This window comes from Myotis myotis, unplaced genomic scaffold (assembly GCF_014108235.1).
Source record: "Myotis myotis isolate mMyoMyo1 unplaced genomic scaffold, mMyoMyo1.p scaffold_m19_p_7, whole genome shotgun sequence".
Taxonomy (NCBI): domain Eukaryota; kingdom Metazoa; phylum Chordata; class Mammalia; order Chiroptera; family Vespertilionidae; genus Myotis; species Myotis myotis.
The window spans coordinates 85,769,647-85,782,769 of NW_023416379.1; the positions used below are offsets into that span (position 1 = coordinate 85,769,647).

A 13,123-nucleotide genomic window follows, 5' to 3' on the forward strand; every position below is an offset into this window, starting at 1 on the left:
AACTGAGCCACACCAGCCAGGGCTGCATTTCTTAAAGTGCCCCAGCCCTAACTGGTCTGGCTCAGTGGACAGAGCATCGGCCTGCGGACTGAAGGGTCCTGGGTTCAGTTCTGATCAAGAGCACATGCCTGGGTTGTGGGCTCAATCTCCCGCAGGGAGCATGCAGGAGGCAGCCTATCAATGATTTTCTCTCATCATGGATGTTTCTATCTCTCTCCCCTTCTCCCTTCCTCTCTGAAATCAATAAAAATGTTTAAAAAAAAAAAGTGCCCCCAAAGAAAAACATGACCCACAGACCCAGACTGGAGAAAGGCTGGCTGCAGCTGCTCGCATGTGTCTGCACGCCGCTGGGAGTGTCCTGAGCACCCTCTGTGCTGCATGTGTTACCTGTGTGCGGCGGCTTCCCCCTGAACCAGGTACTTGAGCACGGGACAGCAGGACTCTGAAGTTTCAGTATTTTAACTGGATTAGTGTTGTGACAACTTCAAATTAACAAAGTACTTTCCATACTCAAAATCTTTTTGAATTTTTGAAATTTACTCACTTAAAACGATGTAGAGATAAGTGGAAGCAGCAGGTTGCAAACTTGTGTGTATGTGTATGTACATATGAGTTTGTCTTGTGTATCCTTTTATACTATCACAAAGGTTTGGGACAGGCATGATATAAAGGAAAAAGTAAACAAATAAATCTCTATGCCTGTAGCAAAGGCATCTCGGTCTTTTTCATATGCACGTTCAGCCCGTTCAGTGTAAGAGTTAACGCTATTCCCTACTCTTATTTTGTAAGCAGTACATTCATTGTAGAAATCTGGGAAGTATAACAACAAATAAAATAATTATCACATAGGTTTGTTCACCATCACCTTTCCAAAAAGGAAATTATTTTTCAATCTATTTCATTCATCTTTCCGACCATCTTGTAGGGCAGGTGAGTTATGAGCCCATTTTATGGATTAGAAGACGGAGACCTGGCAAGGCGGGTGACTCGCTACTCCTGGTTACTCCGTGCACCGGGGACAGAATGGGACCTGGGTCTCTAGGACTCCATTCTACTGCTCCTTCCTCTGGAGCCAGGGGACCACTTTTCTGTGAGGAGGTTGGGGTGACAGCCCAACCTCCATTCCTGGCTCCAACATCACCTCCCAGCAGCTGAGTGATTTCCAAGCCTGCAAGGCCCAGAGCTGAGAGGGCCTTGGGTGAGCACCAACAAAGCTATCCATCACACCCAGAGCCCAATAGCCCCTTGGCCCTGGGCCCGCCACCTCCCATCCGCCTTCAAGGCACGGGTGCTCACTGGCCACGGTGATGTTGACATCCTGTCGCCGCTGACCAGCCAGGTTGGCTGCGTGGCAGGTGTAGACACCGGCATCACTCTCGGCGATACTGGCAAACACCAGCTCGCGGCCCTTCTGGTAGACTCTGCCGTGCGTGGGCAGCCGGACTCCTACGTGCTCCCACCACATGATGGGCTCCGGCAGACCTTGGGGGGGCAGGCAGGCCACACGCTCCTCGCTGCCAGCTGTGAACACCCGGGGTTCAAATGGAGGCATGTCTTCAATTTCTGCAGGGATGTGCACGGGAGGGAAACAGCCCTGTTACAGTGGGTCTTAGGGTACCTGGTGTTCTCCCACCGCACACTTGGCCCTCTCCCTATAATAATCTTCAGCATGCTCGTCCTCCCTCTGTCCTCTGAGCTGTTCTCTGAATGGAAACGGGAACCGAAATCTCTACATGCCAACCATTTTGAAGGCAGCCCCCACCTCGGCACCCCAGACCGAGACCCACCTGCCAGGTGAAGTGTGGCCTCCAGGACGACGGGAGGGCCCCTCTGGCCCTGGCCTATGCAGCGGTACACCCCGGCATTGCGCGGCCGGACCTGGGTCAGCAGCAGGGACCCGTTGGCAAACACGGTGGCTCTGCGGAGGTGGGGGGGGCTGCGGGGGGAGAGAGTGCTGACTGGAGAAGTGGCCCACAGGCCGCCTTCTAGAGGGTAAGGTGACGGCTGGAGATGTAGGAAGGTATCCGCCAGGAACAGGGCAGAGAAGGAAGCCAACACATCATATGAGTGAGTGAGTGAGTGTGTGTGTGTGTGTGTGTGTGTGTGTACACGTGCATGTGTGCACCCATGCATGTACATGTGCAGGCGTGTGCTCCAGCTACAGGAGACTTGGCTTTCGGAGTGGCAATGCGAGCAGCAGTGTTTAAGTGAGAGCGAGCAATGGCAGCGTGCAACTGTGGGGACAGAGGGGCCGCCTTGCTGCGGGGTCAAGATAAGCTGCCAGTCAGGCCCCCAGTCCAGCAGCAGAAGTCCCATGGCCACACCAGATGAACTGATGATGCGCTCACGGCTGAAGCCAGGTGGTATTCAAGTCCCTAGCCTAGGGAGCCACACCCTAAGAACCATGGCCACACCTGGCACCACAAAGGTGCTTTCTGTTTTCACAGGGCTTGGGTGAGGACACAAGTCCCTATAAATCACCTTCTAGAAGTGTTTGCTTCCTCCAAAACACATGCATGTGTGCGCCTGTGTGCCCTGTAGGTATGTGAGTGTGTAAAGGTGCCTTTGCCATCCTACCCAGACTGTGGTCACCCAGATCCTGTCCCTCCGTCCCTGGGCCTCCACCTCTGATGGCAGCAGACCCACATGGGCCGAGGCAGAGCCACTGCTAGCTCAGCTCATACACTGCCCTTGTGGGAACTGGAGAAAGATGCTCATCCCTGAGACTTCCCTTTGCTGGACTCATTTAGTGACCGCAAGACACTGTACTGCCACCTGCCGGAATTCTGGAGTAACACATGTACTGAAGCATGCCGTCTGCGATCCGATCCACATCCCCTTTCAGAGAACGCCCTGCGCAGTACGCAACCTGCACCACCGTTCCGGAAGGTCCCTTACCGGCTGCGGTTAGTGATGGGAGTGTCATCCTCAAAGACCCACTGCAGACTCGGGGGTGGCTCGGCTGAGAACTGACAGTGGAACATTGCCTCCTCGTTCCTCGCCACCACCACGTCCTGGGGCGCGAGCACCACCCTGGCAAAGCTCTCATCTTGGGAGGAGAGGCACAGGCAGCACATGAACAGGCGGTTGAGTCGGCCCCTCCCATCCCGACCCTCCACCTTCTCCATCCCCAGCCCAGGCTCACCAGCAATGCTCAAGGTAAAGTTCTGGCTGCTGCAGGTCTGGCCAAAGGCATTGTGGGCGCAGCAGGAGTAGACGCCACTGTGCTCAGGGCTGGCCGGCCGGAGGCTCAGGTTCCGCTCCTTGCTGCTGACCGTGTGGTTGCTCTGACCCTCGGAGAGGGGGCTCCCATCTCGGAACCACTGGTAGGTGGGCCTGTGGGGCGAGAGGGTCAGCAACAAGGGGGCAGGGGTATTCGGGGACCCAGTGGGTGGGATATAGAATCAGAGGATCAGGGCGAGACCCCTCAATTTGCAAGGAGGGAAACAGGCCTGGGCACACAGCACAAGGGCACACAGCAATTTAGGGGCAGAATCATGTTGAGATTCCAGATCTCTCAGCTCCCAGAACCCAGGATCACTCCGCACACAATGTTGCCCTTTGGGTCACCAGGGGCTGGTGTGGAGCAGCGTAGGGGCAGGGGTTGTTCCAGAATGAAGAGAAATGCATCTGAATCGAGTCTGAGATTTGAGGGAACACCCCGGCCTAGAATAACCCTCCCCACCCCCATCCTCAGAGTCGGCTCCTTACCGAGGGTGCCCGTCAATGTGACAACGCAGAGTGACCTGGGTCTGGGGCTGGATCTCAGCTTCCGAGGCCGGGTGCTTCAGGACCACAGGGCCAGTCTCAATCCCTGCGGCAGAGGCCATGGTTGCACGGTGAGGGGCAGAGCAGAGCAAGTGTGGGAGGGCAGAGGGAAGGAGGACAAGCAGAAAACGGTGGAACCCGGAGGCTTTGAGCCAAAAGACAATGCCGGGAAGCCCTGTGACGCTGAGGCTGGGGCTGCAGGCGGGCCACCGGAGACCAGCGCCTGCTAGTCCCTGGCAGGTCAAGCCTGACACTTGGCCACCCTGCCTCACTGCTCTTGCCATTTGCAAAAGCGTCCACCAGATCAATGGTCCAAGACTCCGGGGCGTGGGGGTGGGGGGTGGGGGGCTTGGAAAAATTAGAGTTTTGATCTTCTCTGATCCATGGAGCAGAAAGAGCTGACCGCTGTCATCGGCCTGCCCTATTCAGCTGGAAATGGGAGAAGCTGAAGGCAAGGAGGGTCCTGCAGGGCTCAGGAGTTGAGGGCCTGGCGGGGGGGCGGGCACAGCCCGGCTCTCACATTTGATGTTGAAGGAGGCGTTGGCACTGCGGGCCTCCTCTCCAGTGGCCTTGTCCCGAGCCACGCACTGGAAGGCTCCCGAGTCCTGCAGCCGGTCCACGGCCGCGAAGCTCAGGCTGCTGCCCTGGGCGAAACGCCGCTCGGTGTCCTGGACAGGGGCCCCGTCCAGCAGCCAGTACACGTGCACCGAGCCTGAGGCCTCGACCTCACAGCGGAGCAGCGCCCGGCGCCCCTGCAGGGCATCCTGGGAGGTCGGCTCCTTAATGAAGACGATGGCTGCCTGGGCGCCTGCAGAGGGGGACAAGGGACAGGCAGGGTCAAGAGGAGCTGCAGCCACTGTCCTCACACAGGTCACCCCTCGCCCCTTATGCACAGGAGGGAAAAGGGGCTGTGTACACAGGCGGCGTCCAGCGTCCAACGGGTGCAGGTGGGAAGGCTCATGAGACCACAATTCCCAAGTGTCCAATGAGGAGCTTTTAGACTGTGCTGGGTGCTCCACGGGAGGCCAGTCTGAAGGGGGACACAGGGCAATCCCACAGGCCACGGTGAGATTCAGGGCAAGCGGTGTGGGCAGTCAGGGGCTCCAGAGCACAGGAGAGGGAGGAAGCCCAAGGCTGGGGTGGGGATGCTGATGGCCACCAGAGGAAGGGGCCCCGGACCTGTGGGACCAGATCACAGGAGGTCTCGATGCTGGGCTGGGAAACAGGGGACATTAGCAGGCAACCCTCCTCACTGCCTTCAGCATCCAGGATGCTGAGCAAATTTAAATTAAATCATGATCCAAAGAGCATCTTCCAAGGATGACTGGGGGTCCACGGGTCAGGAAGGGAGCTCTGAATCTCACCCACAGGACGCCGCAGCCCAGTGTCCCAGGGGGTTCTCCGGGAGAACCCGCCCCATCACAGGAGAAGCCAATACTTTCTAGAACTCGGGCTATTCCCAAAGACATGTCAGGGCCACCCCCACACTCCCACTCTTCCCCTAAGAACCCACGTGTGACCAAGGCTGGATTTCCCGTGCTAAGCTGAGAGCAGAGCCAAGTGGGTCCAGGCTTTCACTGGAATCCATTCCCCTTCCTGCATGGCTACAGCTCAGTGCCGGCCCCGGGCCCCTCAGAGAAGGGGAGCCCTGCCACCAAGGTGAACCACAGCCAGTGAGAACAAAGGGAAGAGTGAGGAGCCTGTGCTAAGCAGCAGATGGGTCTGCGAGGCGGAGGGCAGGGCCAGGCAGGTGGCATGGTTACAGCAGCAGGAATAACACACTGGGCTTTGTTCCTGGCCCACGTGCGCTCCCTGCAGAGGCCCAAAGCTGCTGGGCCGGGAAGATCAGCCAGGGGTGGGTGACAGCAGAGAGGAACGTGCTGCCCCTCCAGGAAGAGGGAGTGGACCACCTGGGGCTGCTACCTGAAGCAGCAGGCTCTGCCTCTGGCCAAGCTGGGCCCCACAAGGGCAATTAGAACAAAGAGGCTAGTGGGTCCTGCCCATTCCCTCCTGAACAGCTAGAAGCTGATTTCAGACCCCACAGGGCTGGGTCCAGATGAGCAGCTGCCCCTGGCGTTGGTCATTCCTTCCCCCAACATTCTCAGAGGGGCCAGGCCACACAGTGCCCGGGGCTGGAAACGCTCAGAGCACCCCCATGACTTCTCAGTGGGATAATGTTGGCTGTCTACCTGGGACAATCTCCACCATGCTGGGCTATCACACCCCCTTTGCAAGTTAACCAATCGGCTCCCTGGGCACTGCTAAGCACCCCCAGGCACCCTGACAACCCAATACCCCCCACTCACTTCCAAACACTGCATGGGAGTGTGGCCCTCCCCCTGCTGGGCAACTTGGTACAACCCCTTTGTAGTACAGATGGGTAAACTGAGGTCAAGGGAGATGAAGGCGCTTACCCAAGATCAAACAGGTCATTGTGGCAGAGCCAGGACCAGGACCGGAGCCCCACACTTTGCCCAGCCCCGCCCAGGAACTGAAAACTAACCCTGGAAGTATCTGATCCCACAACGATCCTCTCACTCCCCACGGCCAGGGAGAGGGGTGGACACACCTCTTGCAGACAAATGCCAGGCACACAAAGGCGCTCAGCTGACTACTGGCTGAACTGAGGTGACCTCAAAGGAAGAGATGGCAAATATGGGGCACCTGAGCCCTCCCTGACCGCCTCTCATGACACAAAGGCCCACTAGGGCCTCTTCGAGCGTGACTCACCACAATCTTGGGACCACAGACCCCGAACTCCAGGATACTTGTCAAAGGCCAAAGAGAGATGACCTTAAGTGAACCCCCACTTCCACACTCAGCTACTCCAGACACCGTGGGGAGCCCGGAGTCTCACCACACAGGGGAGCTGAGGAAGGAGCGTTAGTTAAGGTTTGGAATCAGACAGGCGCAGCTCAAAGCCTGACCCTCACACTTTGTGTGTCTTTCCTGGCGCAGAAGTGCCTCGGACAGAGCCAACTTGGTAAGTGGCAGCTGCCGTTATTACTACCGCGATCACCCTTCCTGCCCAAGGTCTTGCATTTTAAGAACATGAGAACGCTCCCCGCCACCCCCCAAGGCCCAGGACCGCTCCCAGATCCTGGACGGGCCGGAGCGGCCACAGCAGAGAAGCTGGATGGGTGGGATGCAGGGAAAGGGGCCATGGGCTGCAGGAACCACAGACCAGTGGCCACAGAAACCTGAGCTGGGAGAGGAAATGGCCTGACTCAGAGGGGACCCAGCCTGGCCTCCAGCATCCCCTCCTGGGGCTGGGGCTGCCCCGTGGCTGTGGTGAGAGATGCTGCATTCCCAGACTGCCACTCAGAGCCCCCTGCGCCCCCTCGATAGGGCCTGGGAAACATCAAAGCCGGCCCTGCGGGGCCCTCTGTCCTGACGTCAGCTCACAGCAGGTCCTGGTTAGCTCTTGGCTGGGGCAGACTTTAGATGTTACAAAAGGCAGGGAGAGCAGCCACCAGGCCTTCTCCAAGCCCCAGGGCCCGCTCTGAGCCCACAGCTGGGCCACACGGCTCCACGTGCAGGAGGCTGGCCCAGTGCTGTGGCATCCACATTTGCTGAGAAGGCAGTGTGAGGTGTGCCTGGTCTGGCCACGTACACGGCTTTCAGGAGAGGTCAGCTGTTCTGTCGGGGGAAAGAGGCAGAAGACTTAAGAGGCAGACCAAGGACCGGGGCAGAAACACCAGGCTCCCGAAAAAGCAGGGCTGGGAAGTGAAGACCTCCTCAGAAGCTTCGGCTGAAATGAAGGACAGCAATGACAGTGGAGGAGGAAGGCTTTGGGGGATGAGGTGGTACCAGCCTTAAGGTGGTACAGTCACCAGCACATTCCTGTCCCGGTACTCCCTCTAGCCTGAGGATGCCCCCGAGCTGTGGTCGAGGGAAGACCTTTGGTGGAACACAGTCATGGGCTTCCCAAAGCCGCCTCCTCCTCCCTGGTCCGGCCACACCATCTACGAATCACGCCTTCTACACACAGGACCTCACAGAACACACAGCGACGGGCTCCCTGAGGCGCCTTGCTCAGGGTAGCAGCTGTGATGCTGCCCAACAGCCCCGCCACCCCCTCACAATGCCAACTTCGCCTGGCTTCTCCCCTTGCACTGAAATGGGGGCCCTGGCCCTACCACTCAGACGGTGAGGCTAAGTGGACGCACACAGTCAAAAGCCCATAGCACAGCGCGGAGCACACAGAAGGTAGGGGTGCGAGCAGCCCCCACCCCCCCGCCCCCGCAATGACAGGCAGCAGAGCCAGCTGCCCACACGTGGCGCTGACCCCCACGAGGCTGGAGCGGCAAATACCCAATAAGGACATTTTCCAAGCCGCTTCCTCGGCTCCCCAACAGCCATCGATATGCAGACACTCACTCTGCCGGAGCCCTGGCCCCAGCCCCCTGAGAAAGGGCTGTGTGGGCAGCAGCCCAACTCCCGCTCCCGCCCCCAGCACGCATCTGGTCTGGTGCCTGCCCTCGCTGCTGCTCTCTGGGCTCCAGGCCCAGTCCACCCATGTGTGTATATGTGTGCGTGTGCGCGCACACATATGTGTAAACATGATTTTATAGAGAGCAGAGAGCAGCAGGAAGTTTTTCTGCTCTGAAGTAATTTTAGCTTTAGTCCAAGTATCCATCTGGGCCACTCAGCAACCCATGTCTCGGGCTGCCCTCTGAGCCTGAGGAGAACCCCCCCAGGACACTGCAGAGGCCCAGGACCTGCCAACTTGACCAGCTGATCTTATCTGCCCTCTCTCTGTCCCTCTTAGGAAAGAAACCCCGTGCTTTAAACAGATGCCTGAGCACCAGGCTGAGATACCAAGACGACCCTGGTTGGCCCTGAAAGGGGCATTTTGCAGATTCTGTGTGATCAAGTGAGTGACCGTGACCTCTCCCACGCACGAGGCCAGCCGGCCACAGGTAAGTGGCTGACCCCTCCACACCTCGGACTCGTCCTGGCTGCAGGGCCCGGGGCCCCATGAGGTACTTCCTGACGCCTGGCTGCCCCCCGAGAGCTCCGGCCTCAGTGGCTCCTGGTGGGGCACGCAGATCCCTGAGGGAGAGGCTGGCCAACTTCCTGTGCCCTGTCTGGGGCGGAGCATCAGGACACAGGCCAGGAGAGGCTGCCCTCAACCAGAGTCACAAATGCGCCAGTCAGGAGAGGGGCCCCCAAGACCCCCACCCACAGGAGGACAGCCCTCCTCACAAGTCCCCTCCAGCTGGAAACTCTAGGGGCACCGAGTGAGAGCCCCAGGAGTACCCTGCCCACTCGTCCTCCCCGAGGGACCCGCGCACGTGGCACAGACCCGTGGCCTTCAGGGGTCTAACCGGCACACTTTCAGGGGCTCCGGAGCCACTCACAGGTCCGTGGCCCATAGGCATTTGGAAGTTTCTGGAGAAACAAATCACAGCAGGAACAAGTCCCCTGGATGGACAACAGGCCCAGTCATCCCCCACGTTTACCCAGGTCGATAGAAACACAAATGCTGGATGGGATTATTGGGTTTGGAACGTCCCCCTCCGTTACCACCAGCACCGATACACTGCCTGTGGCTTAGGCACCTGCAAACACATGGATAAGCCCAGAGCATTAGGTTCAGAGGGTCGCTGAGAATCAACCCCAGCTGGCCCCGGGATCCAGAGTGGAGCACGAGCTCTGTCCCCCTTCTGTCTCCCCAGCATCTACAAAAGGCCCCAGGCCTGCTGACAGGCGCCCCCGCGGCCTCCGCACACTGTACAGCCCTGGCTCTGAGCGACGCAGGAGGGAGCAGAGCCAGGGGCCCAGCTGAGTGTTCCTGTCCTGGGATTTAACTGTAAATATCTGGAGAGGCTCCCACATCCGGATTAGAGGAACAGAACAAAGTCACCAGGGATTAGGGCAGAAACAAGCTAGTGGGCCAGCTCCTCTACCTTAGATGAAAACCACAGCTCAGGCCTGGCCTGCTCACTCCTGGGAGGCCCTGGAGGCGGAGACCTACCTCTAAGGCAGGAGCGTGACCTTGTATCCAATGGCACCTGGGCCCAGAGGGACACACATGGCAGCTGGAGATGTGGCTTCAGATGCTCCCCAGCCGGCAGCCACACTACCCGACCCCAGCAGAGCCAGCCTGTCTTCTATGGGGCGAGAGGGCCATGCCGGGACACACCTCTCACCCTCAGGAACCCTGCCATGGCTGACAGGTCTCTGAGGAAGCAGCAATGAACGAAAAACGCAGCCAGAAAGAAAGAAAGAAAGAACACAGCCAGGGTGAGGCTGTGTGATCTTGCAGACGAAACACTGGGCTGGGGGATCTGGATTCCAGTTTCAACACAACCACTAACAAATGGAGTGGCCCTGGCATCAGCACCCCTTGCCCCCACCAGCCAGGCAGTTTTATTATCTGTAAAATCAGAGAAATAAGAGGGTGAGACTGGACAGCCACAAAGACCTAACACTGGTTCACTGCAACGATCCTCAGAGGCAGTTACAGAAACAAAGGGCTTACTCCCTGGAGTCCCCTCCCTGCCCCACCCCCGTCCCCCCACCCCGTCCCAAGAGCCCAGGCAGCCACCCCCGGAAGGGATTAAAGTGATGCTATAAATGGCAGGTGTGCGGGTTGGAGGCAGCTGGGGCTTGCAGACAGGGGCTGAGCACAAGCTGCTCCCATTCCTGTGGCTCCCCAGGAGACCCTGCCTCTTCCTTGGCCACACACTTGCACTGACAGCTCACTGCCTGCGCCACCTAGAATATCCCTACCTGTGCCGTGACTGAGCGCTGTATACCCCAAGCTGGACTGTGGGCTTGAGGGAGACCAGACATTCGTGCCCAGCACGGTACGGCTGTGCTCTTCAGAGTGCCTGGGCCACAGAGCGGGCACCCTGCAAGCCTTCCGGGGGGAATAAAGTCACGATGTGACCTCAATTCACAACAGCTAAGATTTGGAAACAGCCTAAGTGCCCATCAGCATATGAGTGGGTTAGAAAACTGTGGTACATCTACACAATGGAATACTACGCTGCTGTAAAAAAGAAGGAACTCTTACCATTTGCAACAGCATGGATGGACCTGGAGAGCGTTATGCTAAGCAAAATAAGCCAGTCAGAGAAAGATAAATATCACATGATTGCACTCATTTGTGGAATATAATGAACAACATAAAGTGATAAACAAAAATAGAACCAGAGTCATAGATGCATCAAACAGACTGTACAACCTATGAGGGAAGGCAGGGGGGGAGGGGGGGGCACAGGTGGAGAGATCAACCAAAGGACTTGTATGCATGCATATGAACATGACCAATGGACACAGACCCGGGGCGTGAGGGCATGTGCTGGGGCGGTGGTGGAGGGGGGGGGGGGGCGGGGGGGGGGGCAGAGGGGAAGGTGGCCAGGGATAGGTCAATGGGGGAAAAAGGAGACTTATGTAATACTTTAAATAATAAAGAATTTAAATTAAAAAAAAAAAAGAGTCTATGTGACCTGAAATCTTGTTCTACATCCGTTATCCAATCTTAGACACCTCAATTGTCCTCTCTGGGTCTCAGTTTCCACACCTGGAAATGGCAGCCTTGAAACTGATTTTAGTGATTCTTTCTCAGGCCCCTAACCATGGTCGGCAAACCGCGGCTCGTGAGCCACATGCGGCTCTTTGGCCCCTTGAGTGTGGCTCTTACACAAAATACCACGTGAGGGCGCGCATGTACAGTGCGATTGAAACTTCGTGGCCCATGCGCGGAAGTCGGTATTTTGTGGAAGAGCCGGTATTTTGTGGAAGAGCCGCACTCAAGGGGACAAAGAGCCGCATGTGGCTCGCGAGCCGCGGTTTGCCAACCACTGCCCTAAGATATTCAAATGAAACGCACATTTGGTACAGACCATAAAAGTCTGCATGGTTTTGAGGGAAGTAAAAAACCCCAGAAGTTCCAGGGGGGAATGGACCTCAGATGGAAATGTCCTTCGACAGGGTGATCCCCGAGGTGTCCAAAGGCCTGGTGCAGGGGGCCGGGGAGTGGCTCTGGACTAGAACCACCAGGGAGAACCAGTTCTCGCCACACTCTAAGCCTTGGGGTAGATCCATCCTCAGCCTCGAGAAGGAGGGACAGACAGAGAGAGAGAGACAGCAGCCAGCTGTCTCCTGAAGACGCCAGCACATCGTAGACAAACCGATGGGGCTGCTGGGCTGCGACTGGGAACTGAGCCAGCAGCTCAACCCCAGGAAGACCTCAGGACGCTCAGCGGGAGCGCTCAGGGAGTCCAGAGGGGCGAGGGGTCACCCGGAGAAGGTGGAAGGGGATTCCCTGTGGGCTCCACTGCCTTTCATTATAGGGGTCCAGACGCAGGGCCCAACCAGGCCTGACTCCCAGGTGCGGTGGCGACAGCTCTGGGAGACCACAGCGAGAACAGCAGGGCACTCAGGCCCCGTGCGAGCTTCCCATGGTCCTTCCTGTGGAGGCTGAGGGCAAACTAAACGACAGCCTGGGGCCCACTCCCTTGGTCCAGTACTGGCTGGGCCAAGTCTTAGTTTATTAATTTTCATGACAAGCTCAGAAAACTCTATGAGATCCCGTTTTCTGAGCTCCTGTTACCCATCTTTGCATCACCACCTCTCGGAGACTGATAAGACAGTGAGCACAGACCCCAGACCTAACCAGAGTGGTCACAGACGTTCACCCCAAATTCCCTGTGGAAGGGACAATATGGCTTCCTGCCCTTTAGAGGGAGTGGCCTCACCTACATTTAATGAGGAAAGTCCGCCCCTGGACCCGCTCTGTCCAATATGGTAGCCACTGGCCACGTGGGGCTATTTAAATTCAACAATTAAAATGAAACAAAACTGCCCTAACCGGTTTCGCTCTGTGGATACAGCGTCGGCCTGCAGACTCAAGGGTCCCATTTCGATTCCGGTCAAGGGCATGTACCTTGGTTGCGGGCACATCCCCAGTGGGGAGTGTGCAGGAGGCAGCTGATCGATGTTTCTCTCTCATCGATGTTTCTAACTCTCTATCCCTCTCCCTTACTCTCTGTAAAAAAACCAATAAAATATATTTTTAAAAAATGAAACAAAACTGAAAGTTCATCTCCTCGGTCACACGAGCCACACTTCAAGTGCTCAGGCCCCCGTGCTGAGCAGTGCAGGCACGGGACACTTTCCACTCTGCAGAGTCCTCCCGGACCGGCCGCCCAGCTCCTCCGACCACGTGCTGTGGCCCTGTCACCGGCACCTGACTTCTAATCCAAAGAACCCTCGCCACGGGCCAGCCTCATTCGACAGAGGACACTGGAGTCGAGGCAGGGCCAGTCAACGCAGGGCCAGGAACTGTCACTGGGTCTGGCCGGCTCCTGTGAATACTGAGGCCACACTGGCTGCTTCTCAT

The 13,123-nt window shown here is 57.4% G+C and overlaps 1 protein-coding gene across 4 annotated transcripts in view; it reads right to left on the reverse strand.

Moving 5' to 3' along the window:
* Positions 1–13,123, reverse strand: part of PTK7 (protein tyrosine kinase 7 (inactive)) — a 63,330-nt gene that overhangs the window by 20,999 nt on the left and 29,208 nt on the right. For all 4 annotated transcript variants that reach the window (XR_004968797.1, XM_036317019.1, XM_036317018.1 and 1 more), the window contains 6 exons: positions 4,289–4,576; positions 3,712–3,814; positions 3,146–3,336; positions 2,899–3,049; positions 1,788–1,936; positions 1,297–1,563 (listed from right to left, as the gene is read on the reverse strand). Coding sequence is in view for 3 of the 4 variants with exons in the window: in XM_036317019.1 (XP_036172912.1) it covers positions 1,297–1,563; positions 1,788–1,936; positions 2,899–3,049; positions 3,146–3,336; positions 3,712–3,814; positions 4,289–4,576 (1,149 nt within the window). In the remaining variant the exon portion in view is untranslated. The remainder of the gene's footprint in view (positions 1–1,296; positions 1,564–1,787; positions 1,937–2,898; positions 3,050–3,145; positions 3,337–3,711; positions 3,815–4,288; positions 4,577–13,123) is intronic.